This window comes from Megalopta genalis, chromosome 5 (assembly GCF_051020955.1).
Source record: "Megalopta genalis isolate 19385.01 chromosome 5, iyMegGena1_principal, whole genome shotgun sequence".
Classification (NCBI taxonomy): Eukaryota; Metazoa; Arthropoda; class Insecta; order Hymenoptera; family Halictidae; genus Megalopta; species Megalopta genalis.
Genome location: NC_135017.1, coordinates 16,676,895 through 16,702,424, shown reverse-complemented (window position 1 = coordinate 16,702,424; position 25,530 = coordinate 16,676,895). Strand labels below are relative to the sequence as shown.

The 25,530-nt window shown below is 48.2% G+C and overlaps 4 protein-coding genes across 11 annotated transcripts; 3 read left to right on the top strand and 1 right to left on the bottom strand.

The window, feature by feature from the left end:
* Window positions 1-36: 36 nt before the first annotated feature.
* LOC117227572 (uncharacterized) lies at window positions 37-3,632 on the top strand. The gene is made up of 3 exons (XM_033482942.2): window positions 37-142; window positions 267-3,226; window positions 3,385-3,632. Exons 2-3 carry the CDS (start codon window positions 3,086-3,088, stop codon window positions 3,577-3,579), a joined length of 336 nt encoding a protein of 111 aa, XP_033338833.1. The 5' UTR covers window positions 37-142; window positions 267-3,085; the 3' UTR covers window positions 3,580-3,632.
* Window positions 3,633-4,426: 794 nt separating this feature from the next.
* On the top strand, window positions 4,427-19,838 carry Root (ciliary rootlet coiled-coil, rootletin). Of its 6 annotated transcripts, none has more exons than XM_033482544.2 (26): window positions 4,427-4,614; window positions 10,085-10,177; window positions 11,035-11,259; window positions 11,325-11,527; window positions 11,599-11,980; window positions 12,042-12,194; window positions 12,273-12,575; window positions 12,685-12,921; window positions 13,004-13,140; window positions 13,203-13,363; window positions 13,427-13,557; window positions 13,617-13,979; window positions 14,051-14,410; window positions 14,476-14,668; window positions 14,747-15,106; window positions 15,179-15,364; window positions 15,452-15,696; window positions 15,771-15,986; window positions 16,083-16,454; window positions 16,528-16,704; window positions 16,769-16,876; window positions 16,942-17,121; window positions 17,198-17,410; window positions 17,479-17,784; window positions 17,843-18,226; window positions 18,296-19,838. In XM_033482544.2, the coding sequence occupies exons 1-26, from the start codon at window positions 4,606-4,608 to the stop codon at window positions 18,575-18,577; spliced, it is 5,979 nt and encodes a 1,992-aa protein (XP_033338435.2). In that variant the 5' UTR covers window positions 4,427-4,605; the 3' UTR covers window positions 18,578-19,838. The 6 variants fall into 6 exon arrangements, with proteins under 6 accessions (XP_033338435.2, XP_033338434.2, XP_033338437.2 ...); XM_033482546.2 differs by lacking the exon at window positions 4,427-4,614 and having other exon boundaries at window positions 9,870-10,177; window positions 16,083-16,284; window positions 16,342-16,454; window positions 16,790-16,876; XM_033482545.2 differs by lacking the exon at window positions 4,427-4,614 and having other exon boundaries at window positions 9,871-10,177; window positions 16,083-16,284; window positions 16,342-16,454.
* Window positions 19,839-20,354: 516 nt separating this feature from the next.
* On the top strand, window positions 20,355-23,131 carry LOC117227470 (nitric oxide-associated protein 1). 2 transcript variants are annotated; one of them, XM_033482738.2, is made up of 5 exons: window positions 20,355-21,805; window positions 21,889-22,185; window positions 22,256-22,571; window positions 22,641-22,858; window positions 22,935-23,131. In XM_033482738.2, the coding sequence occupies exons 1-5, from the start codon at window positions 20,566-20,568 to the stop codon at window positions 23,111-23,113; spliced, it is 2,250 nt and encodes a 749-aa protein (XP_033338629.2). In that variant the 5' UTR covers window positions 20,355-20,565; the 3' UTR covers window positions 23,114-23,131. The 2 variants fall into 2 exon arrangements, with proteins under 2 accessions (XP_033338629.2, XP_076378644.1); XM_076522529.1 differs by having other exon boundaries at window positions 22,256-22,858.
* LOC117227476 (uncharacterized) lies at window positions 21,878-25,028 on the bottom strand. 2 transcript variants are annotated; one of them, XM_076522534.1, is made up of 6 exons: window positions 24,686-25,028; window positions 24,240-24,599; window positions 24,027-24,146; window positions 23,831-23,931; window positions 23,455-23,763; window positions 21,878-23,392 (listed from the first exon to the last, which is right to left on the bottom strand). In XM_076522534.1, the coding sequence occupies exons 1-6, from the start codon at window positions 24,731-24,733 to the stop codon at window positions 23,293-23,295; spliced, it is 1,038 nt and encodes a 345-aa protein (XP_076378649.1). In that variant the 5' UTR covers window positions 24,734-25,028; the 3' UTR covers window positions 21,878-23,292. The 2 variants fall into 2 exon arrangements, with proteins under 2 accessions (XP_076378649.1, XP_033338639.1); XM_033482748.2 differs by having other exon boundaries at window positions 21,878-23,395; window positions 24,686-25,022.
* Between the last annotated feature and the right edge of the window lie 502 nt (window positions 25,029-25,530).

Here is a 25,530-nt window from a genome sequence, read left to right as displayed (position 1 = left end):
CGTTGCTTGCATTATTTACAATCTCGCTCGCAGGATGTTTTAGGTGGCAAGGACCAGGACTCGATCAGGATCCGATCAGGACTCGGAGAGCACGCGAACGAGCCTAACCGGCGGCTCGATTACGACACAATAAGCGATATAGGTACGTGCATATTATGGAAGGCTGACCCGGGGGCAGTACGCTTCACGCTTCACGGACTTTGAGTGGCCGGGGTCGCCGGTTCGAAACACGTTATCGCTAGTTTGTTTTCTTTCTTTTCTATAAGACGCCTCGCCTCTTCCTTCTCGGCGAACCGCTATTGTCGTCGCCGTCGCCGTCGCCGTCGCAGTTGCGGTCGCTGTCGCCGTCCGTTCTCAGCCGATGGACCAACGCATCCGCCGATCTCTCCTTCTCCTCGAGACACGAAAGACCTCCAAGGTGTGTCTGGCTCGTTCAAGGGCCAGAAGAGCATCTCGAAGACAATAACGATCGAAATGGTTGTTGCCTCGTGCACTATTCTAACTAAAAATAAGCGAAAAAGGCGCGAGTTTCTACGCGATCGAACGCGATGGAAAGAAAACCGCGAAGACGCGAAGCCCGGATCGTAAATATCGGTGATAGGGTGAACGATGGATGAAACACGATAGATGAGTCGCTTTAGCTGTACGAGGAGGCTTCGAGCCACAGCAGCACGCAGAGATTCGAAGACGCCGAAGCGTGTAACGCAATCTTAGCATGCGATAATATTGAAATGCAGTTCCTTGGCGACCGGCGCGCCGCGCCACGCCGGCGAAATAAATCGATACGCAGGCCACTTTGTTCCCTCTTTTTTTCTTTTCGATTCCGTTGCATTTCATCCATCGAAAGCACCAAAGCACCCGAGACACCGTCGATTTCTCCGCATTCGTCGGGACTGAGACTGGGACTCGGAACCGGCCTTTTGGCGAAAGGAACGAATTAATAAGTGGCGCATGAACGCGACGAGGAAACGTCCGTCTTTGCCGGTTAACTTGGTAATTGAATTCGTTTCCGTGACGTCCCGATTCGGGCGAGGATGCAAATGGAATTGAGAGATAACCGACCCGCCGCTATTCGCGTTGTTCTACGCTTTACACGAAAAGGCACGGGGTAACGGCACGATACGATAGCGTCGCGTCTAGCGAACAGTGGAGCTTCGCGAGCGTAGACTTTAAGTTTCAGATCGGCGCTTCAACGATTTTCGAGGCCTCGAGAATTCTGCGAATCCCAAAATGCTATCGCTCCAGGCTTCTAGCCCGCAGTTCCGTACCGGTTTCTTCGTCGACGATCGACACCGACCTCCGTTATCCGAGGACAAGCTACGCTCGCGATTAGCCCTGTTCGCGCGACGCGACCGTACGCGGTACGTCCGCGTCCCCGTCAATTTGTACACTCCTCCGGCGACGAAATATCTCGAAATGATTCGTCACGCGAGGCCGATTTCTCGGAATTCCATGGTACCGATAAACCTTTGTTTACGATCCGCGAGGCCACCGTTTTAAAAATCATGTCGAAAGAAAGTTACGGCAACATTGGCCAATCACCGCTGATACTCTCCGCGTTTAAAAATCGTGGTCTCGTCGACGCTGTCGGTGCTGCTCGAACTGAAAAAGCTGTCGATCGTCGACCGTCGACCGTCGACCGTCGACCGTCGACGTCGAGAGAAACGTTTTCGTGTTGCGGTTAGGCTCGAGCCGCGGTAAAGGGAGCCGTAAAGGCCCTTAACCGGATCCGTCGGCGAGTAACAAGAAGGAAAGTCATTTTCTTGGACGGTCTGTGCCACGTGGTTCCAGGCACGGCACTGTGAGAACAGATTCACCTGACTGGCGTACCAATGGTCGAGCTCGCGCGCACACAACTCCTTACGGCTTACACCTTCGCCGGCAATTTGCAGACTTTGACGGAGAATCTGCCACGATGCTCGACGCATCGACGGTCGACGGACGCACGGCATCATCCTTACGCGTTAACTACGTCTCGATTAACTGCAATCCGTTATCGCCTTCTTTTTACGCTCCACCGATAGCGTCGCGTCGAACCGCGTCGAGCCGCAACCAAAACAGTTACATCATTCTCTGATGTAAGCCGTCGTTGGATAGTATCGCTTACATTCGTGTAACTCGACGGCAAAAAGTCTGGGAGACGCGACGACCGAGCTACCGAATTCATCTTCGCGAGACTAATCTTGTTATCGTCGTTGTTTCGTCCGCTTTTGGAAGAGCGACAACGAACGACCCGGCAGCGGTATCGTTTCGCGTTGACGCAGTTCGCGCGAAGATACGTATTTACAAAATCGTCGCGCGATACCGGAGAGAGATGACTGCAGGCTTTCGAAAGCGATAGATCGAACGGCAGACGTCGAGGTTGTTTCGACAAGTGCAACGATATCTCGCGAGAAAATTCTCTGCATTCCTCTTACGTCCGTTCGTCGCGAGGCTATTCTACTCGAACCGCGCGACGCCATTGATACGCACCATGCGCGCTCGACGCCATTAGGACGCGTGTCTTTACCCCAAGAAATTGTAAATAAGTCTTTAATCGAACTCTGCGCGGCTCGAAAATCCGCTCGAAAATCCGCTCGAAATTCGGCTCGAAGCTGCGAGGTATTCCCCGAGAAGATAAAAGTCGTTCGAGAACCGAGCGAGTCGAGGAAAAAGATGCGGGAAGGTTCGCAGGGTTTAATCTTTCGTTGTCGACGCAGAACGGAGAGAACGAGTCGCACGATACCAGCCAGTTCGTAGGTATCTAATCTCCTCGACGCCGAAGAACCGTTCAGCGGGGCGCAACGAGAGTAAATATTGTACCAGAAGGGGGAACTTTCGGTGTATCGATGGTCGGCTATTAATACTGGCCGGTTGCTGGTGCTACACGCAGCATCGGCCTCCTTCGATAACAATAAACGGTGTTTTCCATCGGTCCGAGGCGAATCCGACTCGAATAAACGGTCGACGTACCGAGGTGTCATCGTCGGCGATCGATCGGTACCGGTGGCCGTCGACGCGCTCGCACCGTTTCTCCGGCTCTCCGTTCGTCCGTTCATGATTCGGGATCTCCAGTGGGAAGTTCTAGTCGACCGGTGAAAGGAGAATGATCCTGATCGCAGTGTTTCTCGCGTTCAACGTTCTCGTCGCGACTGCCGAGAGGATCGACCAGTGCCGTTCGAGAACGAACGAACAGCTTATCTGGCAGTACAACGTCAGGAGATCGTACAGGATCGGCGGATACCAAGTGCGTGCGATTCGCCCTCGATAGATCACCTATTCTTATCTCTATCGTATTGCGTTTGCCGGAAAGTTACGGCTCGCGGTTCCCGGCGCGGCGCGCGCCGCGAATTTCTCAAGATTCCCCCGAATTGCCTGTATTAACTCGGCCAACGTACGTTTCAGGAAGTGGTGGCGGATTACGGACCAACCGGCGCAACCATCACCTGCATAGGAGTCGATTCTCTCTCGGAGGAAGACAACGACGGCATGTGGGTGACTTCCGGCGGAATCGGCCACAACTTCATCCGCATCAAGTTCAGATCCAAATACTCCAGGGGTCTTCATTATCGAGTCCACGTTTACGGGAAGCCGCACTGAACGGCGAACGATCGATCGGCGAACCGTATGAATCAATAAATCGTAAACGTTGACTGCGATCTCGTCTCTTCCCTGTTATCAGCTAGTTACGAATCAAACTCGCGACAATCGTGGAAATAAGTTGGTCATCGGACGAGAACTCTCCGATCGTAAATCGCGAGGCTGAGATGTCGTGACCGAAACGATTCGGTTGAAACGCGAGTTTCCGGTATAGCCCGGAAGATCGAGAAACCATTAGCCGAGGGAGGTACCAGCCTTGGATACTCCCTCCGGCGACAAGTTCGACGAATAACTAATCGGAGACATATTTTTTCTCTGCGTGCACGAAACGATCGTCGCGAGACTGATTCCGAGCCATGCGACCGACGGCTCGCGGCTCGAATAATCGCGTGGACGAGAGTTCAGGAAAATTTGTCAACCGATACTGGGTCGTCGTCCCTTGGACAGCCTCGTTTTCTTACCGCGGTTATTCTTTCGTTCTGCGCGAGCATCGCGGGACGCTCGAATTACTCGAACTGTTCCACACAATCCGAGTCCGGAAACAAATTCCTCCAGGTAGTTTCAACTTCTTAATTAGCTCGAGGATTTTATAGGTTCGCGACGCTCGATTCCTCGATCTCCGACGACCCTGTTCGCTCGAAACGAGAGACCTCCGCGGATCTCTCCCCATATCCGTCCGCGAATCCCTCCGCGGATCCATCGGATCAAAGGCAAGGGAGGCTCGAAAATACGGCTTTGCGTTTGCGTGGCAAGCCCGCGATCGCGCGCGAGCTGGATCGCGGCACGAGCGCCGACGCCGACGCCGACGCCGAGGCCGACGCCGAGGCCGACGCCGACGCCGACGCTTCAGTGAAGGCCAGCCGCCCGTCCGCGTCGAACGCAGCCGAATCTCGTTGTCCGTCGACAGGCCCCGAGGAAACCGTATCGCCGCCGACCATCTTTATCAACCTTCCGTTTCTCGTCATCTCTGCCACCTTTCGGACGTCGTCGCTCACCGTCAACGCGTTCTCGCTACGACCCTCCAGCATGTCCCGGGTGAGCTGCGATACTCGTCGCTTTCTTTCGTTTCTCTTTCTACAAAATTATAAGCGATTCGTTGCGAACCTCGCGTTTTGGAACGCGACACGGTACAAGGGCTAACCGTGTTACCGCGTCGTTTAAACTTGAAAAAAAGCGATCTCCCTCTAAAATATGTTGCACGATTCGATCTCGATCGCCCGCATTTAAGAGGGTCTCTCTAACTTCGTCCGATCGCAGAAGCATGAAAATCTCTACCCTTCGGCGATAGCGTTCGCCGTGCGATCTCCGGAACGAGGGAACAACAAACGCCGGAGAAACGAGATAATTAGCGCCGTTAACTAGTTTCGCACCGACGCGAAGCGGCGTGGATCGATCGACTCGTTCCATTAACTCCGAACAACCGGGGTGTGCACCGTTGCACACCGACGAGACGCGACGCGCCCGCGACTCGCCACGTGGAATCGAGCAAACGAACCCGACACCGACGCACTCGGGTTACCGCCGAGCCACCGATAACGATCCTCGATCCACGCTTCCGTACCGCCGAACGCCTGCGATGACTATCATCGTCCAACTCCAACTAGAAGCAATTGCGAAGTTTCGCGAGACCACGAAGAGCACCTTTCGCGCGCGTTCCATCGATTTCGAGACTCGTCGAACGGCTCGTTGCCGCCTCTATCTTCGATCTTTTATCATCGAACCGCTTCGAAGTTGCGCCCGCTTTAGCTCGTTCGCGGTACTCGAGCGTTCTTCGTCGCAGCATCGAAGACTCGCGGCAGTTTTTTCTTTTTCTAGACGAACGGTTACTGCGTTTTCGGTTCGCGCTTCGCCCGAATCGATTTTTCACGCGGGCGAACCAGCCTCGGGGGTTGAAAATCGTGTTTCCGGTACACGCGTGAATAAATGATGACTATCTTCGACAGCGGCGGCCACTGTCCGGTTTCGCAGAGGCGTGACGCACGCTCGGGGAGCTCGTGTAAAACGGGGTTTCGTGGTCGGGGTTGCTGTCACGTGTCGAGAACTCCCAGCCACGAGCCACGGGCCACGGGCCACGGGCCACGGGCCACGGCCACTGCCACTGCCACTGCCACGGCTACCCCACGTGCCGACTCGTCGAGAAGCGTTTCTTAAAACGGCGCCCTCGATCGCCCTACAGCTCGACCTGTTCGCTGCTGTCGCGAGCTCGACGGTCGACGAAATTAGATCTCTGGCGTTTCGTTCGCTGCACCGAAGGGACGTAGGAAAAGCTACGGCGAAGCGAACGCGAGGTGCTCCTCGACTTCCTCGCTTGCCGCGCGGAGACGCTCTCCTTCCCCGCGATTTCGCGATTTTCATCGGCTATCCTCTCGCGAGCAAAAACCGTAAAAGGACTTCCGCTCGAGCGGCGAAACGAAGTTACGCGCGGCCTGTTTTCTACACGCGATAAGCTACACATATGTCGCCTTCGCGATCGGTCGATAACGCTTCGCACACCGTCGCGCTGTTGCACCGCAAAGCCGCACGATTTCCCGCGTTAAATTGCGGAAAATATTTTCGAGCCAACCGGAGAAAGCGCCGAATCGAGCAGATTCGGCGGCGCAAAGATGGCTCGGAAACGTCGGTCGCTCGACCCTCGACTCTTCTTCCGCCAACACCATTTTGCTCGGCGAGCGAAAAGAAGGAAAAAAGGTTCGGCTGGCAGACGTCGAACGGCGAACGACGAATGGCGAATCACGCGCTGTCGCGGTTCGAGGTTCAAGGTTGGATGTCCGAGGTTCTTCGCAATCGTTTGTTCGCGATGCGTGGATCGTATCGCTCGGCACGCGAACCGGACGAACGACGAACGTTCGCCGCGGTAATTTCCCCGGCTCCGCGAGGCGTTCGCTTCGTCGCGACCAGCTGTCCTCGTCGATGAACGAACCACCGATAGCGGTGATACATCGATTCCCCGTCAAGACGACGATAATTGTCGCGAACAAGCGGTAAACGGTGATCGAGCCAATTTACCCGGACAATCGTCCACGACTTCCGAATTAAATCGTACGACCGAATACGCGTGAAAAGATTGGAAAAATCGACGATCGACGATTTGCGTCGATACGATCCGGTACCGCCAGCGAAATCGCGCGCAACTCCGTGAACGGGACGACGGGGACCGATAATCGGGCGCCTTTGATAAACGACTCGGTCGAGTCGAGACCGATTCGCGAGTACAGCCTTCTATCTACGCGAGAATAGAAACTGAACATTGACCGTCATTAATTTCTGCGAAGGCGTCGCGTCGTTCGTTTTTCCCCGTCTCCGCCTTCTTATCTCTTGTTAACCGGACGTAGCGGCGTTTAGCCATTTTTTCCTAGAATTTTGTCGAACCACAGATTGCCGGTTCGACCGCGGCCACGCGCGTCCGACGAGCGATCCGGAACACGTTCGATCGACTTTCCAAGGGAGGAGCGATAAGCGAATCGGAGCTTCCGCGTCCGGATCCGCGCGGACCGGACGATCGTTCGGCGAGGCGACGAGCGTAGCGTCCGAAATGTACAGTAATGTCTCCCTTACCGACGCTCGGATTGTCCACAGAAATGGACAATTTGGGAAGAGAAGATACGATTATTCGAGCCTCGCGGCTCGTTTTTATAGCTGTTGACAATTCGTAACTATAACAAATGAACCGCGAGGATCGGATAATTGTATCTTCTCTACCTAAATTGTCCGTTTTTGTAGACAATCGGAGCGTCGATTAGTACGTATTCGATCGAACTGTATTCGATCGTACGAGGTGGAAGAGAACTCGAGAGGCTCGCGGGTCGCTGGCCGCGCGCGGGTCGCAAATTGATTTCGAGTCGCGCGGGAGTTCAACGACGGCGGGAGACTATAAATCAATTCGGTATTCGAAGCGTTTAATCGGATCTGGTTACGGCATGGTCAAGGACGAGCGGAGGCGACCCTTTACGGAACTATGTGACCGTGAATTCCGCGTAGCCCGAATTCCCTCACGCTACACCCTTTCGTTGCACTTATCGGCGGCGAGTGCGATCGATATCGCAACGCGGAACAGAACGGGCGAAATTCTTCGATATCCCGCTATTCCCGTATTCGCGAACTCGTAAACCGAACTGCTCGCGACTCGCAGCAGCGTGTCGCGAGCTCGCCGAGAAATGGGCCCGGGTTTGCGCCTGCCTCGATCTCGATCTCGATCTCGATCTCGATGGTCCTGGAATCGAGAGGCCCGAGGAGGCTGCGGCGGCAACTTTCGCTCTCGTTCCCGCGAGTCCTAGGACCTTGTTCTCATCACCGAAATATTCCGAATTGTTCTAAAATTTCCTAACCGAAACCGAGACCGTAGAAGACCGTGGAAGCGGGAAACCGGGCCGGAGGAAACGCGCGAACCGGATTCAACCGCTCGTCTCTTCTATCTGAGCGAGTTTTTTGCAGACGATCGTCCGGCGGGTCATTGAGATTTCACCTCCACCCTCTCCGCCTTCTCCCACTTTTCTCACGTTATCCCGGTCCGGTGATAACGGGGCAACCGCTGGAACACAGGCTGCAGAGCCGTGCAACCACGCTCGGTTTTTCCTTCTCCTTTTGTTCTTCTTTTTTCAGCCTACGGGCAAAAGTCGCGCTTCGAGCGATCCCAGAGTGTTTCCGTTCTATCGTTGTTATCATCATCGTTATCATTATTATTATTATTATTATTATTATTAGCGACTTTTCCGAATCGATTTTCCTCGATTCGTCTTTTGAAACAGTCTGTACGCTCGCGCGTGGTGTCCGCGGTCTAACTAGGACCGGATAAACGTTCGTCTCGGCCACGATAGCTCCGGCAAAGTTTGTCGAACGCAACGGGGTTCATTAGACCCCCCGGGGGCCGTTCGGAATCGTAATTGGAAAGATTGATTTACGGAAAGAAAGTTTCGGAAAGCGTTCGGGGGTTCGACGAATTCCGTCGTCGCGGAGTTCCCTGATGTCGGGCAATTAACCGGCGCACCGTTAGTTTCCGAACTCGATATCGGTGCTCCGCCGTCGCGCCGCGCCGCGCCGCGCCGCGCCGAGGGACACGTGATCGAAAACGGGCGTGAATTTACGAACGAGAAAAGTTTCCGGCACCGTTCCGACCGGCTAATTGTTATTACTATCGGAGCGGAGGATCGACTATGGCTCTGCGGCCGAGAGCACGCGGTTTATCTCGTCGCGATTGTTAGTCCAGCTGCGGGATTCTCAGGGGGTTGCTCGAACGTTGCCGTTTCGCTCGTTCGTTGAACTCTCCCCGGGCCATTTTGCGTGGCTCGTCGATGCTCGTGGCTGTTCGCGGACACTCGCGGACTCGCGGATGATCGTGGCGAACCTCGCCGCAATGCCCCGATCCGATTAAAAACCGCGAGAAAAAAAAATTGCTGGGACAACACAGCGCGATAACGCGTCGCAGGGATCTCTGCGTTCTCTCGTCGCGGACGAAGTTGCTTCGAGGACTCCGGACTTCCGGCTCTTCCGGTTCGTCGAAGCTGCGAGCTTCCGGTCACCGAGGGCCGCTTAACGATTTTGCGGCGACCAGACGGAACGCCTCGTCGCGTCGCGTCGCGCCGCGCCGCGCCGCGTTTAAAGTTGTGCGCACGAAGTCGTAGAAAAGTTAGGACAGTGTATTCGAAGGGTGATATCCTCGCGAGAATCCGGGTTCACCATATACATATCGATTGGTGCCATTCGGTGCCTGGCAGTGGGTCGTGCTTCTTCTACTTCCATTCGCCCAGACACCGGATACGACAAACCTCTGCCTCTGCCAGCCGAAAGAGGAACATCGAGGGAGGAACGCTGGGCTCGCCGCGCCGCGCCGCGCCGCGTCTCGCGATTCGCGAGCGAATCGTTTCCATCGACAATTAGGATATCCTCGTACCCTAACTCGGGGTAATTGCTACCTAGAGTCCAGCCACGATCACCGGGACCTGCGAAGACCCGACAAAGTTCCAACCCGTTGGAAAGCTTAGGGCCGGATCAATTTTTTACAGCGTACAGATCTAGCGCCCAAAATTTGCGAACGATTTTCAGACCTATGAAAATAGGATTCGGGAAGGTAACTGATTCCAAGTTCTGTTACTCGGAGATCCCTCGCGCGTTGGTCGGAGAGTCTACGGTGCAGATTTTCATTTTTTAAAGAGAGCTCGGAGTTAATTAAGTATAACGAATTGGTAACATCGCGGCCCGATAGATAACGATACTTTTACGACTTTTATTGCTCTCGCCGGCGCGGCGCGGTGGAGATTAGGCTGACCTAGCGGAACAGCGACTGGTTTGAAATATGTCAGCTTAACGTCGGTTTATTCATTATCGTGCTATTCTTTTCTTTTTCCTGTTTATCAATCGAGCGAGATAATTCCTCGAGAGAAGAAGATTCCGTTGGCAATGAGACGCGCAAAGACTATCTTTCCCCTTGTGTTAACGAGTTCGCCTCGCCGAACACGCCGAGAACGAATGACTCGTTCTTTTTCTTCATCGAATGAATTCTGTGTTGCAGTCGTTGTCTAAAGGTATTCCGCAGATTTCGACGAGAGGACAGATGGAAAGGCGGCGGCCACCGTTTCTTAGAGGGCCTAACAAGACGAAAGAGGTATTTTCGGTACTTGAAATATTCTTTAAGCCGTCGTTGTTAGAAACGATTCCCAAATTTCGTGCTACTCCTTTCTGTTTTGCTTTATTTTATTCTATAAAGTGCAGATACTAAAAAGTCGTCTCATAAACCTAAATCGAACCACTGGATTGCGCACACAACGTACAACGCAATATTCGACGCGAATCGTTTACTCTTGATGATTTAAATGTAGCGCCGTTTGTGACAAGTGGCGCCTCTCGCGGCGAAATCTCGAAGCTCCTTTCGGGGTCCGTACAGCGCCAATTAGTCCGGTGGCAAAACGCTCAAACTGTTTGCCAAAATCAGCTGTCGATAATTTTGACTAGCAGCTTCAGCGTTTTGCCACCGGACTAATTGGCGCTGTACGGACCCCGAAAGGAGCTTCGAGATTTCGCCGCAAGAGTCACTACTGTCGCGTGTGTCGGTAAAACAGTACCCATCGCACAGTAAACAGTAAATAGGAATTTTGTGCACATTGTTCTAAGAAATGCATTTACAGCTGGAAAATGAATGGGAATTTATTAACAGTATCGATAAAAAAATATTATTTATATTAACGGATCGATTTCCTTTAGTTGCAATCTTAATTTTAAATAGTTTTTAACCTCGTAACGATGAGCTTGTGCGTCCTCGATATAGACAATTTATCGAAAGGTATACAATTTCTAATTATCGTAATATCTTTTGTTACACGGTACACAGGACAGCCCGAAGTTCAGAATTTTTAGAAAGATTTTGCATACAAATAACCTTGTTGTCAACGATGAAATTTTTTCTCATCCACTCTGTATATTGCTTTTAGCTACATTGCCTAATCAAGTTTATGTCCCTTTAAGACGGACAAGAATACAACTAGTAAAATGGATTCGTCACGGAGCACCACCAGCGGTATAGGGGAACGTAGGGAAGACGACGATCTATCTCCGGATGCATTGGTCAGACAAAATTGTGAATTGCGCCATCGTCTCGAAGAGGAAGCTGTTAATTACAAAAGACGGCTGGATACGTATAGACAAAATCAGCAGCATCAGGCAGCCCTTGTTTCTCGTTTACAAGCCAAAGTAATGCACGCGTTCTTCTAGACATCGGTGAACGGGTATACGGATCTAACGAATCGTATTTGTAGGTTTTACAATACAAACAAAGATGTTCGGAGCTGGAAAACCAGGTGGCAGAGACCGGCGCGTACGATTCTAATAAACTGTCCAGTTCTATACCAGTAATAACCACTCCGTTAGACGCAGCGCACCAAACGTTAAGGGATATGCGCGAAGAACAAATTCATGATTTAGACACTGCCTTAAAAAAGCTTGCGGATGAACGTAAACGGTAGTATTTAATCGCTACGGGCGTAAAGAAAGAAGTAGATTATATGTATTAACATTACCGTTCTTTCTTAGATGCGAAAAATTGTTACAACTGAATACAACGCTCAAAGATCAATTGGAAGAATCGCATCAGACAAACGAGGCCCTCACTAACGACCTACAAAAATTGAGCAACGACTGGGACATACTAAGGGAAGAACTGGCTATTAAAGAAGACGAATGGAAAGAAGAGGAGCAAGCATTTAATGAATATTACACTTCCGAACACAATAGATTATTAAATCTGTGGCGCGACGTTGTCTCCGTGAAACGATTATTTGCAGAGATAAAATCTAATACGGAAAGAGACCTATTAAAAATGAAAAATGGTATCAATTCTACTTTTAACGACGTTTCATCGGCTTGCGCCAACACAGGATTTGCTCTGAAGATGCAAGCAGCCGTGCAGCCAATGGTAAACCAAGTCTTTGATAAGTTCGCGGTCTAACGAACTGTATTATTTTCGTAATTTTCAGATATCGCAACAAGTTCATCAAGCACAGGAACAGGTAGCGACGGATTTAAAAATTGAATTATCAACGCTTAAACAACAGTATGACATAACTCAAAACGAAAATCGCATGAAAGAAGAGAGAATTAACCAGCTTATTCGTGACGTTCACACTTTGGTAAATCATTATAATAGAATATTGTTTACGTAAGTCGTAAATATAGTGCGATGGTATTGACTTTGTTTTGCGATACAGGAAGAGAGATGCGGGGAAGCAGAAGCGGAGATACAACGTAACGTGCGTGCCCAGGACGACGTTGAAATTCTGCAATCCGCGTTGAGAGAAATAGCGCACGCCGTGATTCAAGATGCAGAAGCACGTGAGATTGAAAGCACTCAAGGACCGTCTCACCTACATTTGACACCTAGCGTTCCAATTCCTCAGAAATCACCGAAAAGAGGTACAAGAAGCAACACCATCCCAGCTTTCGCTGAAAGTACGATCAGTGCTGTGCAAGCAGCGCTGCATAAATATCAGTTGACTATACACGAGCTTCAGGTGTGAAGATTTTATATTGTATACTTTGAGATCGATCGATGCAGCATGGAAGTCGTTCTCCGAACAGCTGACAATATTCTATAATAATCTGTCCTACTGCTTGCTACAGGTGAAATTGCAAAGCAATAAAGAACAATTGGTGACAACCCGAAGGCAGTGCGAGAACGCGGAAGAAAATATCAAAACGTTGGAGAAACGTGTGCAAGAGTTGATTACCGAGCTGGACACGGCTCGATCACAGTGTTCGCAGCTTAATCAAGAGAAGGACATGTTGCAGAAGGGTCTTGACACCGTAAGAGTGGAAAAGAACGCACTGGACAAGAGTAGGATCGAAATTAACAGCATGGTATGACTATTAACTATCGCACAAAGCGTGCAGAAATTTTGTAAACGGTGTACCAAACCATAGTATGCTCTGCTCTTTTTAGATGGAGAATTTAAACAACGATTACGAGAAGCTTCAGAAATCTAACAATAAATTACAAAAGCTCTGTGATAATCTCGAAGATGAAAAGCTGTATCTGCAAAGCGAATTGAACAGAGTTTCCAAAGAAGCAGAGTTAAGGTTAGCTAAACATTGTGTTTTGTAATCCTGCCAGTTAATGCAACTTTTAATTGATTCGTCAGAGAAATAAATCTCCATTCGGAGGAAGACAGATGTAGCAAAATGAGAGAGGAATTGTTGACCTTGCGAGAAGAGTTGAACAAAGCTTATTTAACCAAGGACATGTTGGAACAGCAAAAATTAGAGACCGACAGTTTAATTTCGCAAATCGAAAAGAATAAAGGTAATTTTCTTTTATCGATTGCTGTGCTTATAATTCAATCCGTGTAACTGGATTATTATTCAGGCGACTTGGAACTGGAATTAGAACGCGTGATATTGGAAAAATCGGACGTGCAAGAGGTCCTCATGAAGATGGAAACGGTTTGTAGTAATCACGAGCAAGAGAAACAGCGATTACAGGAGGAGCTGAAGAAGGTATAGAAGAGGATGATACCAATGGGGTGTAAGGTTACTGTATTAATTTCAAACTTCAGGTGACAGATGAGAAAACAAAATTAGCAAATCAGTGTACAGATCAACAAGGTGATCTAGGTTCCCTGAGGAAGGAGTTACTGCAGGCGGAGCAAATCAGGCTAGATTTGGAATCGGAAAAAGCTACGTTAAATGAGAAAGTGAAATTTTTGGAAATCGAGAAGGAAAAAACTGAAATAGAACTGGCGCAGGTCACGCGAGAGCGTGGAGATTTGAGTAATCAATTATCGGTTCTAGCGAGAAAGAAAGAAACTTTGAACGAAGAATTGATGAGACTCAGGCAGAGATTGGAGCAAGCAAATGAGATGAATGGGAGGATTAATCGAAACTTGGAGGATTTGATAAAAGACAATGAGGAGAAACAGGTAGCTGCAAGTAATTATTGCGCAATGTATTATAATATAGATAACCATCCGATGTATTTGTATCGTGGCAGGTGCTTCTGGAGACCAATGAGAAAGAAGTGCAACGATTGCAAGAGCAACTTGCATCGATGCGCAGTGAGAAGGAAACGCTGGAAGGGGTCCTATTCGACACACAAACTAATCTAGAGAGTATGCACGCAAAGAAGACGCAGTTGGAGAAGGAACAAAAAGAGTTACTGGTTAATAAAGAGAGCTTGAAAGGGCAAGTAGAACGGCTAATAAAGGATTTGGAAAACAACGAGAAGCGGGCACAAGAAATGAAGCAGAGCTTGACGCAGCAAAGCGGGGATCAAGAGGCTGAATTCCATCACATTATCTCCAATTTGAAAAAACATAGCGAAGATAATATTAAAAAGTTGAACGACGAGAAAGTAAGAAATTCGCGTATGTCTCTGATTAATGGAAAGCAAAATTGACTGAATTTATTTTTTCACAGGAACAAGTAAGGCTTAGTCTCGAGAAGCGACTTCAGCAGTCCCTGCTGCAACTTAGCGGTGAAAAGGACAACGAGATCAATCAGTTGCAGCAGAGGATCGACGAGATGCAGCAACAGATGGAAAACTTGTGTCAGACGCACGAGGAGGTTCTTCTGAGGGCGGAGAATGACAAACAGCAGGCTCTATTAATGGGTACAAATATACTTATAACATTATAAATTTGTAAACATTTATTTCGATTTATCGATATCGTTCTATGCATTTTCTCAGCTCATCACGATCAACAAGCACTACTGGACAAGCTCGAGAGTGTTTTACGAGAAATGGAGGAAGAAAAGAACAACGTGGAGAGAATAAAGAGGGAAGCAGCTGCACGTGCTGAACAAGAACGCAACAGTACTAAGCAATTGCGCGATGACTTGAATCGTCTTAAGACAAAATTGGACGAGACCAAATTAAAATCTGACGAAGAGAGGATAAAGCTTGATCTGAAGATCGAAGAGCTGTGGAAAGAACGGGAATCGGCACAGAGGGAGTCGGAAGAATTGCAAGTTCAATTGCATATGACGGAGGACAAGGTCGACAGTCTACAAAATCAGTTGCAGGAGACAGTGAGAAAACTTAAAGATGGTAATTTTTTTTATAAATATCCTTTACGCTCGATCGGTTGTTGATTCTACAGCAACGATTGTATATTTGCAGCTGAAACTCTGAATGAAAGCCTGCGGAAAGAGTTAGTGGATATTAGAAGGCAATTAGCTGACTCTACGTACGAAAAGGAGAAGTACCATAACAGTAACAAAGAGTTACGGGAGCACGTGAAACGCATCGAAAGTGAAAAGAGGGAACAGAGTAGGACGTTGGAAGAATCGTACCAAAAGATTGCAGGTGCATTGTAGCGACAGATGTAGATGACTGCTGCAGTGTGTGGGTAGCGTTTTATTAATAAATATTTTATATGTAATGTCTGTAAAGCTCTGGAGGACATGAAAGTAGCTATAGACGCAGAGAGATCACGTATTCAGACACAATTGCGTGACATGGAACGGGAGATTTCGCAGTTGCAGAAACAATTACGGTTCACACAGGACGAATTGCAAAAGTCTCACGATAGTAATGCCCAAGCACAGAGCGACGAGAAAGAGTTGCAAGCTCGACTGGCGAACGAGACAGAGGAAAGAGAACGTTTGCAGCTGCAACTGCATCAAGTGAAGAAACAGGTATCTCTATTGAGTACTGTAAAAGAAATTAATTGTGAAATATATGTGTTCGTCCGTTGACTGTTTTTGGTTAGTTGATAGATGTGGACAACAGTTTGGAAGCCACGCGACAAGAGCTTGGGAGACTGCGTTCACGCGCCGATGAGGAAGATGAGAGATGGAGGACGAGGGAACAGGAGTTACTGGTTAGACTGGAGGACTGTCGATGCCGTGAGAGAAAGCTCGAAGATCAAAAACATAATTTGGAAGTTTGCTTGGCTGATGCTTCCCAACAAATTCAAGAACTAAAAGTAAAATATCGAAATTAACGGTTGAATATTTCTGAAGAGTTAATGGTAAGTTTGGAAAATAGATTTAGTACTGTTTTTGTTGCATATGCTACTTAGGCACGTCTCGGAGGATCCGAAGGACGAGTCAGAGCTCTGGACGCTCAGCTATCGCAACTTGAAATCGCAAAGAAAGAAGCTGAACAGAAATTGAGCAGCGTTGGTTCTACCTTACGACGTATCGTCGGTATTCAAATGGATGGAAATGTTAACATGCCGTTCAAATTGATGAGTCCTTCGAGAAGATGGAGTCCAGCGAGAGGTGAGCAATCGATCGATCAACATCGACGATTAGATAACAATTTGGCTTATGATTTAGCTCAAGAGCACACCGATTCCGGCAGAGACGTGATAATCGATGTTGATCCTGAAGCAGTTAGAAAAGGCGTGCGTTCCTTCATGCAACAAGTGGCGCAAATTGAACGCGAAAGAGTAACTGTTGCATTTTTTTCATAAATTTTCTACACGTTCCTTTTAATTAATCCCAATTTTGTTTAAACTGTAGGACGATTACAAAACAGAGTTGTGCAACTTGAAGAAACAGCTGACAGAAACTCAAGAGGTACAGAACAAGTCAGACACTCAAATAAATACGCTGTTGGCTAACATCAGAATGCTGCAGGATGAGAAGAACTCTTTGGAGATGAAACTGTCTCAGAAACAGGGCAGTTACGACATGCAGGTATGTTTTTCCTATAGAGTTCTGCTAGCAATTTTTAAGTCGTTACCGAAGAGTATGTTTTAAGCTGAACGCTTTGCAACAAAAGACAGAGGAATGCGAACAGCTGCGCGAGAAACTGGCGAACCTCGAGCTAATGATCAGCAGTAGCACCGAAGAAAAGATACAGTGCGAGGTGGGAACAAAACATTCTGTAGGGAAAACGCTTTCATTGTTTCCCAATTGCATTGTAATTTATAGGATAAGTTGGAAAAGATGAAGCAAGCTTTGAATCGAGTAGAAAACGAGAAGCGCAATTTGCAAGAGGAGCTCAATAGAAGCGAGTCCCGTGCTACTAAACTGGAATTGCAGAGGATGTCGTTGGAGGGTGATCTTCAAAGACTGCAGATGATGTTCCAAGAGAAAGAAGCAAATATTCATGTAATTCGCTTGCGACTGCAACCTTTAAACTCATCTAACAAACTTGAATTATATTACTTTCTAAATAATCCCACAGAAACTGCAAGAGAGAAACGAGACTCAGAGCAGAGCCATGGCAAGCTTGGAGGAACGCTGTGCTTCGTTAAAATCAACGATAGAACAATTGAACTTAACATTGGAGAAGGCGTCCAATACGGAGAGTGAATTGAAGAGTGAAATTAATTGTCTGCAGCGCAATGTCCTAGAATTGACGACCTCTTTGCAGACATCCAATGAGAAAACCAAGCAGGTATTTTCTTCATCTTTGGTAAATTACCAGAGGTATCGATATTAAACCGACGTATATAATTGTTACAGTTGCAAAAACAGCTAACAAATACTGAAAATGAGCGAAGAATTCTGACAGAGCGCGCGGAGTCCTCGCAACAGTCCTTGAGCGAGTTGAAACGTACGAATCAGTCGTTAACAGATCAAATAAATCGATTGCAGAACGAATTGGCGAACAACGAGGTGCAACGTTGCACCTTGGAGTCACAATTAAGGATAGCCAGTTTTCCGCAGGAGGAAACAACGAACAAGGACGAGGAGTTAATGCGTCAGCTGCAAGCAGCGCAGAGGGAGAGGAGCGAGATGAGAGGAAAAGTGGATGCACTTGGCGACAAGGTAAATCTTTGATAACTCGCTGACAATCTTAAGGTACATTCTTCCAACAATGTTTCAGGTAAAAATGTTAGAAGTCGATAAACGTAATTTAGAACGTCAAATATCATTGGCCAAGTCGACCAGCGTTCGCAGCAAGAGCTACGAAAGGCCAGAAAAAGCACACGCAGAACTGTTGGGCACTAGTTTCGATGTGGACCACTACGAGCAAGAAAACAGAGAATTAAGATTGAAAGTCCGCAGACTGGAGACTCAGCTGGCGGAGAAAGAAGCAGAGCTCATAAGAGTGAAGTCGGGTTACGTTCATAGTCATTCGATGTACGAATTTAGTCGGGATAGATCTGGAGAAGTTGAGAGACTCAGGGCCGCGCAACTGCAGGCAGAGAAGTTGTTGGAAGCAAGGGAGCAGAGCCATCGTCAGCAAATCCTACGTCTGGAAAATCAGGTAACAGTTTATCACCATTTATGTCCAAGATCGAGAACTTTGTATTATAATTCCGATTTTTGTGAATAGATTCAACTATTGCGGGAACAACTGAATCAGGAGATAAAACGCAGACAATTGTATGTATTGAGAAGTTCAAGGGCTGGTAGGGAGATGCAGCAATTGAGGCAAGCTCTGGGCGACTCGTTGAGAACAGTGGCCCAAGATCCATCGCTGGACGCAGTATTATTAGAACACGAAGCCCGTAAGCTGGACTCGACTTTAACGAGTACCACCAGTTTACCACCATCGTTGGCTTTACCACCTCCATCGCCGTACGACAGATCTTCCACGCCGGCACAACTCAAATAAATCGTCGCTCCGTTTCAGACTGATTCAGACTCGACAACTGCCAATATTCAATCGTTATTTGCCAGAAGAATAGAGTAGAAACGATTCTTCCACTCGTAGGAACATTCATTCTAGTCCCAAGTGTACTTAAAGATTCATCCGCGGGTCTGCGTACCTTCGCCTAAACTTCACTTTAAAATTCTTGCGGAAGAATGGATTTTCTCGTAATCTCTGGTTCTAAAGCTGGAACACAACTTTTTCAGATCATTTTTTATATGAATTCGGCAACAAAGGTCGAAGCTGTACCAACGGTACAGTATAATATCGTAATTAAGACAGTTCTTTCTTTTTGACAAAGAATTTCTATACCCGTACCATTTTTAATATTATCTAAGATAATACTAAGATAAAACGGAAACGTACTTAAATCTCAGTCCGTCCACGCGTTGCGCAGACGTTCGTTTGCTGCAGTAATTGCGTCTATAAGTTAGTTTTTAATTGATTTTAGCGTTATTGGTTGTTGATTTGAGAATATATGTATATCCGGATTGCGAAGCATGCGCTTATGATCCGTATAATGGAAAGCACTTTCAGAGTAAGTTGTACTGGCAAGAGTAATGCTATCTTTGGTCTTGTTCCGAGACCAAAGAGAATCACCGAGCAAAAGCATTGTAGAGATATGCTTCTGATAGATGAATAACTGAAGTCTACCGCGTAGCCATAGGAAGTAGAACATGGTACCGTAGAAGGAGGTATCAAAGGGCAACGTGCACGTAAGGGTTGGTTCGACGAATTGGATTGTGTCTATTCTTTATCGTTAAGAATATAGACATCTAATCCAGCCGAAATATTTAGCTGGCTTAATCGAGCTGTCCTGTTTGCGGATCATGGAAACAAATTCATGTGTTCAGAGACCATTAGTTTCTCTTTTTAAGTACAAACGTAGCACAAATAACAGAACGTACTATTTTATTAGTACCTTTGCACCATACAGACTTGATTGTTACGACGTTTTTTTAATAGCTCAATCAAGCCAATTATAGATAATTTAAGTACTCTATTTTTATGTACAACGTATCCTTTCGTATATATGTATTTATGAAATGGTCATTTCCGAAAGACACCGGAATCATCTACTTTAATCGACGAAAAATTCTACCGAAATAAGTAGTTTTTTTTTCAATTCTAGTCACGGAAAACAAACATTTTATTATATGTTTAATGTTCATTTTTGTAAAACTATGTATACGTACAGATTATAAATAAACTATTGCAAATTTCATGTTCATGCGTTTACAAAAAAGAGATAGGAAGAGTATTACAATCTTTGATCTTAGGGGGATACGATATACATACAAATAATTCATAAAATTTCAATTTTTTTCATTAAAAGAATTCAATGATCATCTACCATGTTAATTAATTACGTATTGCGGTATTGTTATCTGTTTTTTTTACATGGATACAGAAAACTCTCCTGAACAATTCTATGCCTTTGGTTAATTGTTTTTTGGCCTAATTAAGCCATACTTAGAAATCTAGAAAATACTTTACTTATCTTGAATACCAAACAATTCAAATTTACCGCCGTTGACTAGTTAGTGGCGCCTCTCGCGACAAGTTTTCGAAGCTCCTTTCGGAGTCCGTACACCGCCAATTAGTCCGGTGGCAAAACGCTCAAACTGTTAGCCAAAATTTTGGCTAGTAGTTTCAGCGTTTTGCCACCGGACTAATTGGCGCTGTACAGACCCCGAAAGGAGCTTCGAAAACTTGTCGCAAGAGGCGCCACATGTCAAATAGTTATCAATAGTTGTACTGTAGGTTATGAATACATGGCGGATTGTTGATGTTTATTTTTGTTTAAAAAATTAGTTAATACCTTGTTATACAGTAAGTACAACAATGTTTGTACACGGTTCTTCGTTAAAACCTGTAGCTGATTGTATAAATATTTACGTGCTGTTTAGTTCCGTTTAATATTGAATAGGTATGCATGTAAATTCTTTTTCATGGAATATTTTCCAACGAGTTTTATGATGCACATTTCAAAGATCAGAATTCTTTCTTCGCGGCTGAATGCCCACAAATTGCCCTGTAACGCAAAGCTCTATCACATCGAACAGAAACCGTTTAAGCAAAACGTTCAAAATGACGAGGTAGATCCGAAGGTTCTGGCTTTACGAGAGAAACTGTTGTACTGCGATCACTTGGATCTCGAATACGTTAAAACGGGATTTAAAAGACGCAAACAGATGCAATTGCAGTTTTTAGCGCGTGAAAAAGCAGCAAGGACTAAGACATCGTTCGAGGACCCCGTTTCAAGCGTAATTTTAGATAGAGAGAAAAAATCAAGTTACGGAGAATCTGACCACGGCGAGAGGTTGGGAACAGACAATAAAAGCTCTTCTAATTTCTATATGCCATATACCAGAACAAGTTCTTACGAAACCATCGATTTGTCAAATGAAAGTATAAAAGAAGAAACATCGGATCGGTTAAACATAAAGTACAAGAAGTTGTATGAAAAATATTTGGAAGCAAAGAACTCTGGCATCGAATATGAATCAAAATTTGATGACATCGTAAAGGGCGAACACGACCATTCGTTACCAAAGGGAGAACTTTGGAAAGTACCATCCACATGGATGACCGATTTCGAACAGTTCAACGACACTGTGGCAGACGACGAAGCATTCCGAAGTTACGGAACTCCGGATCCGTCGTCCGCTGTAAGTTCCGTTCCTTGCGGCGGATGCGGAGCGTTACTGCATTGCAAAGATCCGTCGATTCCCGGTTACTTGCCGTCCGAATTGTTCTCGCGCGGCGACCAAGAAGATTTGAAACGTACGGTTTGTCAGAGGTGCCATTTCTTGAAAGCTTACAATGCCGCTTTGCACGTAAAGGTATCGGCGGACGATTATCCGAAGCTGTTGAAGGTCATAAAAAAGACAAAATGTGCGATGGTTTTGATCGTCGATTTGACGGACTTCCCTTGCAGTATATGGCCCGATTTGAAAAGCGTCATGCATCCTTTCACGCCCGTAATACTGGTCGGGAATAAAGTCGATTTACTTCCGAGGGACTGCCCTCGATTTCTGGACAACTTGAAGGACCAGCTTTTAAACAGCTTTCTCGAAGTGACCGGTATATCACGGAAGAACGTGATGCACTATACCCTCGCGTCCGCGAAGACCGGCTTTGGCATAGAGTCGCTCATAAACAAATTGCAGCGCCTGTGGCGGAATCGAGGTGATCGTCCTCGGTTTTCCTACACCGTGCTCCGGAGATAGGGGACATTCTAAAGAATTCTAAAAGATCGTCTAAATTTTCAGGAGACGTGTATTTGGTTGGTTGTACAAACGTTGGAAAAAGTACAATGTTCAATGCGCTGATCAACTCGGATTACTGTAAAAGTCAGGCTGTGGATCTGCTGCAACGCGCCACGATATCACCTTGGCCAGGGACGACGTTGAATCTACTGAAATTTCCTATTCTGAACGCACAGCCCGAGAAAGTCGCGTTGCGAACGCAAAGACTGATGCAAGAACAAGTTTATAAAGTGGCCGAGACAGAATATAGAGTGTCGAAGTTTCGGGAGACAAGGAACATACGTTACACCATGTTGGAAGGTGGAGATTTATTTAGATTCGATCGGCTACGCGGACTTTTCGATTATTAATCTGTACAGTTTTTCCGTAGAGCGCGTAGGTAGAACCTTCCGAAAGGAACCGCTGGAAGAACGCGATCCATTCTCGGAGAAATCGTACAAGTTTATGCAAAGGAAGCCTTGTTTCGACGAAACACAGCCAGAGTATGCGCAGAGTCGTTGGTGTTACGATACACCGGGCACCATTCAGCCGGATCAAATATTAGATCTGTTAACGACCGACGAACTGTCCTTGACCATACCCAAGCAAATAATATCTCCGAGAACGTTCATCCTCAGGCCGAAAGAAACCATGTTCCTGGCTGGCATGGGAAGATTGGACTACCTCGAAGGAGACGTTTACATTCGGTACCGAATCTTTTTTATCGTTCTCGTCGCGAAACTTCGAACTCTACAAATTATCCGTTCGATCAACAGGTGTACGCTGTTCGCGAGCATGGATCTGCCTCTAACGGTATGCCTCACGGAACACGCGGACGACCTGTACGAACAATTGCTGACCACGAGAGCGTTCGCAGTGCCGGTCAACGACCCCGAACGATTGGAAAGGTGGCCGAAATTGGGCTCGAAAGAAATGAAAGTCACGGGCATAAATTACAAGAAATCCGTGGCGGACATCGTACTGTCCAGTATAGGTAAACGATTTGTTCGAGATCGATTTCATGCTCGCGGAGCCGCCAATTCAATCGGATCGCGTTTTCTCTGAATCAGGTTGGATCGCGGTAACGCCGCACGAGAACGAGCACGCGACCTTGAGAGCATGGACACCTCAGGCTCGAGGTATATACCTGAGAACTCCGGCGTTGCTCTCGCAATCGGTCAACTTTCGCGGCATCAAGAAACAGTCTACGCCTGTATATCTGCTGGGACGGCAGGTTTACGTGAAATAAAAGAAAATTTCACCGGTTCGTATAGAGTTTCGATTGCCTCTTTTACATCGTTCCGTCCTAGAACAGAGATTCCTTCGACTTTGATCGAGCTATCGTCGGTTTCCCGCGCTGGAAGTTTCCCTCGCCCTCGTGCAAGCCTTGGCTCCGGTCACGAGCTGTTCTCGCTTCGAGCAACGTTGCTATTTCGAAACGTGCCGACACTTTGCCCCGCGATCCTTTCCCCAGCAACGGGAAGATCGATACGCGTTCGTCGTCCTTGGGCATCGAGTCCTCGAGGCTCTACTGTGAGAACAAAGTGCTCTATAACGCGCGAACAAGGATGCAAGCTGGGAGGAACTTACGCGAGCGCGTCGTCGCAACATCGCCACTCGTCGCAGGAGTCCGCGTCTCCGCCGGCTATCCGCCGATCGCGAGCGTGGCTGCTGCAGTCGCAGCCGAAGTAACACTTGTACATCGAACAGACGGAACATTTATCGAAGAGACGAGCGTTCTCGCAAGCGGCGACGGAGGCTCGGCGATCGCTCGACCGGTCGTGGACGCCTCGTAGGTATTCGCGATCTTCTCGTCGACGAGTCTCTCGGCAACCTTGCTCGATTCGTGGCCGATGGCGAACCGGAGAGTCGTCCGCGTCCACGCATCGGCATCTCGCGCTTGAACGGAACGTTATGCTGAATTCCGGGATACGATTCGACGGCCGGTCGCTTCGTCGGTACTCACGTTCGAGGAAGCTCGATGCCACGATGCGTTCGGCTGTGACAAACTCTCTTTTGTCTGATGATACCTTTCGCGGGTCGTCTCCTCTGAGCGGGCAGCGTGCGCTGAAAGACATGGGAATGCGGGTCAACGGGGTCGATGGTCAACGATCACCAGCGATTTTCCCTCTTCATAGAGGACGCGTACGTCCAAGCCGTACCTTGAATTCGGTCGTTCTCGCGTCGACTGCGGCCGATTCGTCCAACCAGCCGTCGAAAACAGCCAGCACCTCCTCTATCACGGTTCTCGTCGAGATCTCGATCTTGGGTGCTATGATGCCCTAGATTCGTCCGAATCGGACGAAACGGTAGGTTCGATTAGCGCGGATATCGAGGATAATCGGAGATATCCGGTTCGACCGGTCTTTACTAACGGGGAACGATTTCGTTGGATCCATGAGGAGGTCGACGTCCACTCCGGGCAGCAATCGTTTGCAACGGGACACGGGGTACAGCACGTCCGACAAATTGGTTTCGAAGGTGGCTAACACGACGGCTCGGTTGCACGGACCAAGCCATTGTATCAATTCGGCGCGGATAAACTGTTGCTCCAATTTCTGTTGCAGTTCTGTCAAACCAGCCAGCCGTGTGAACGTTCTCTTAAAGTTAAACTCGTTGTGAAATAATAGTGGAAAAATCGGAGATACTCTGTCGGATTCTAGGGTGGAGCCGAGACTGATTATCCGCAGCGCCGTTTCGCCGCTAGGACACAGCCATACCCCTGGACACGTTACCTGAAACGCGCGTCGAACGTAGGCGTCGTCGAGACGAAGAAGCGAAGCGAAACGAAACCAAGCGATACGATATATAGTATACGTACGGCGTGCAGGTCCAGTCGCACCTTCACGCGGAAACCTTTGCCCGTCATGTTCGCGCGCGCGGTCACCGTCGATCCTCGAATCGCATCCCGTTGTCCTGCCGTGGGGCTCTCGGGTTCGCTTCCGATCCCGTCGAATCCTTCCGATTCGAATCGTCGGCGGAAACGCGGGCCGAGGCGGTCCGTGCGCGGCCTTCCTCGCGGGTAAACTCGGGGCGAACTGGCGTCGTTCGATCGTTGCTTGGCAACGACGGCCGCACGACAAAACGCGCACAGGCCGTCGGTTGAATTTCGCCGAGGATCGAACGCGTTCCGCTCTCGCTCCGGTCCGAACGCGTACGCGAACACCGAGGTCGAATAATCGATAAAGCTTAAACTTTGAACGGAATCCCGGTGAATTTCTCGACCGGTATCCCCCGCCGAGAGCGACGAATCTCGAGCTCGACCGCTACGAAGTCGATCCGCGTTCTGGGAAACCGCAGCCTCGGATCGGTCGTCGGCGGTACCACCGAGCGGTCCGCGTGCCAGCCGTACAGCATGTTCGCCGTCGGCGGCCCCGACGGATAGAGGGCCCGCGGGGTCAGGGTGTTGCGTCTCGCGACCAAATCGACGTACTCCTGCCGGATCTCCGACTCCTGGAACGCGTCGTGTCTCGCGTAGAATTTGCTGCCGGTCGGAGCCTCCGACCGACCGACGGCGACAAATTCCTCCTGCAGTCGCAACCGCTTATTCTCCTTCTCGTATCTTTCGGCGAGGAATCGCAATTTCACCGGATTCATCGCGGCGGATCGAGCAGAGTCGCGGACATTTTCTTTCTATCTGGCGATGAACGCGGCGTCGCGCCGAAA

Coding starts and splice junctions, on each gene's coding strand:
- LOC117227572 (XM_033482942.2), top strand. CDS start 3,086: ATGATCCTGATCGCAGTGTTTCTCGCGTTCAACGTTCTCGTCGCGACT. Junction 3,227..3,384: donor ACAGGATCGGCGGATACCAA/GTGCGTGCGATT, acceptor CGTACGTTTCAG/GAAGTGGTGGCGGATTACGG.
- Root (XM_033482543.2), top strand. CDS start 10,067: ATGAATTCTGTGTTGCAGTCGTTGTCTAAAGGTATTCCGCAGATTTCG. Junction 10,178..11,034: donor GGCCTAACAAGACGAAAGAG/GTATTTTCGGTA, acceptor TGTCCCTTTAAG/ACGGACAAGAATACAACTAG. Junction 18,227..18,295: donor TCCTACGTCTGGAAAATCAG/GTAACAGTTTAT, acceptor TTTTGTGAATAG/ATTCAACTATTGCGGGAACA.
- LOC117227470 (XM_076522529.1), top strand. CDS start 20,566: ATGGAATATTTTCCAACGAGTTTTATGATGCACATTTCAAAGATCAGA. Junction 21,806..21,888: donor GCGCCTGTGGCGGAATCGAG/GTGATCGTCCTC, acceptor CTAAATTTTCAG/GAGACGTGTATTTGGTTGGT. Junction 22,186..22,255: donor ACGTTACACCATGTTGGAAG/GTGGAGATTTAT, acceptor GTTTTTCCGTAG/AGCGCGTAGGTAGAACCTTC.
- LOC117227476 (XM_033482748.2), bottom strand. CDS start 24,733: ATGACGGGCAAAGGTTTCCGCGTGAAGGTGCGACTGGACCTGCACGCC. Junction 24,600..24,685: donor TGCGACTGGACCTGCACGCC/GTACGTATACTA, acceptor CGCGCGTTTCAG/GTAACGTGTCCAGGGGTATG. Junction 23,932..24,026: donor CGAGAACGACCGAATTCAAG/GTACGGCTTGGA, acceptor CATGTCTTTCAG/CGCACGCTGCCCGCTCAGAG.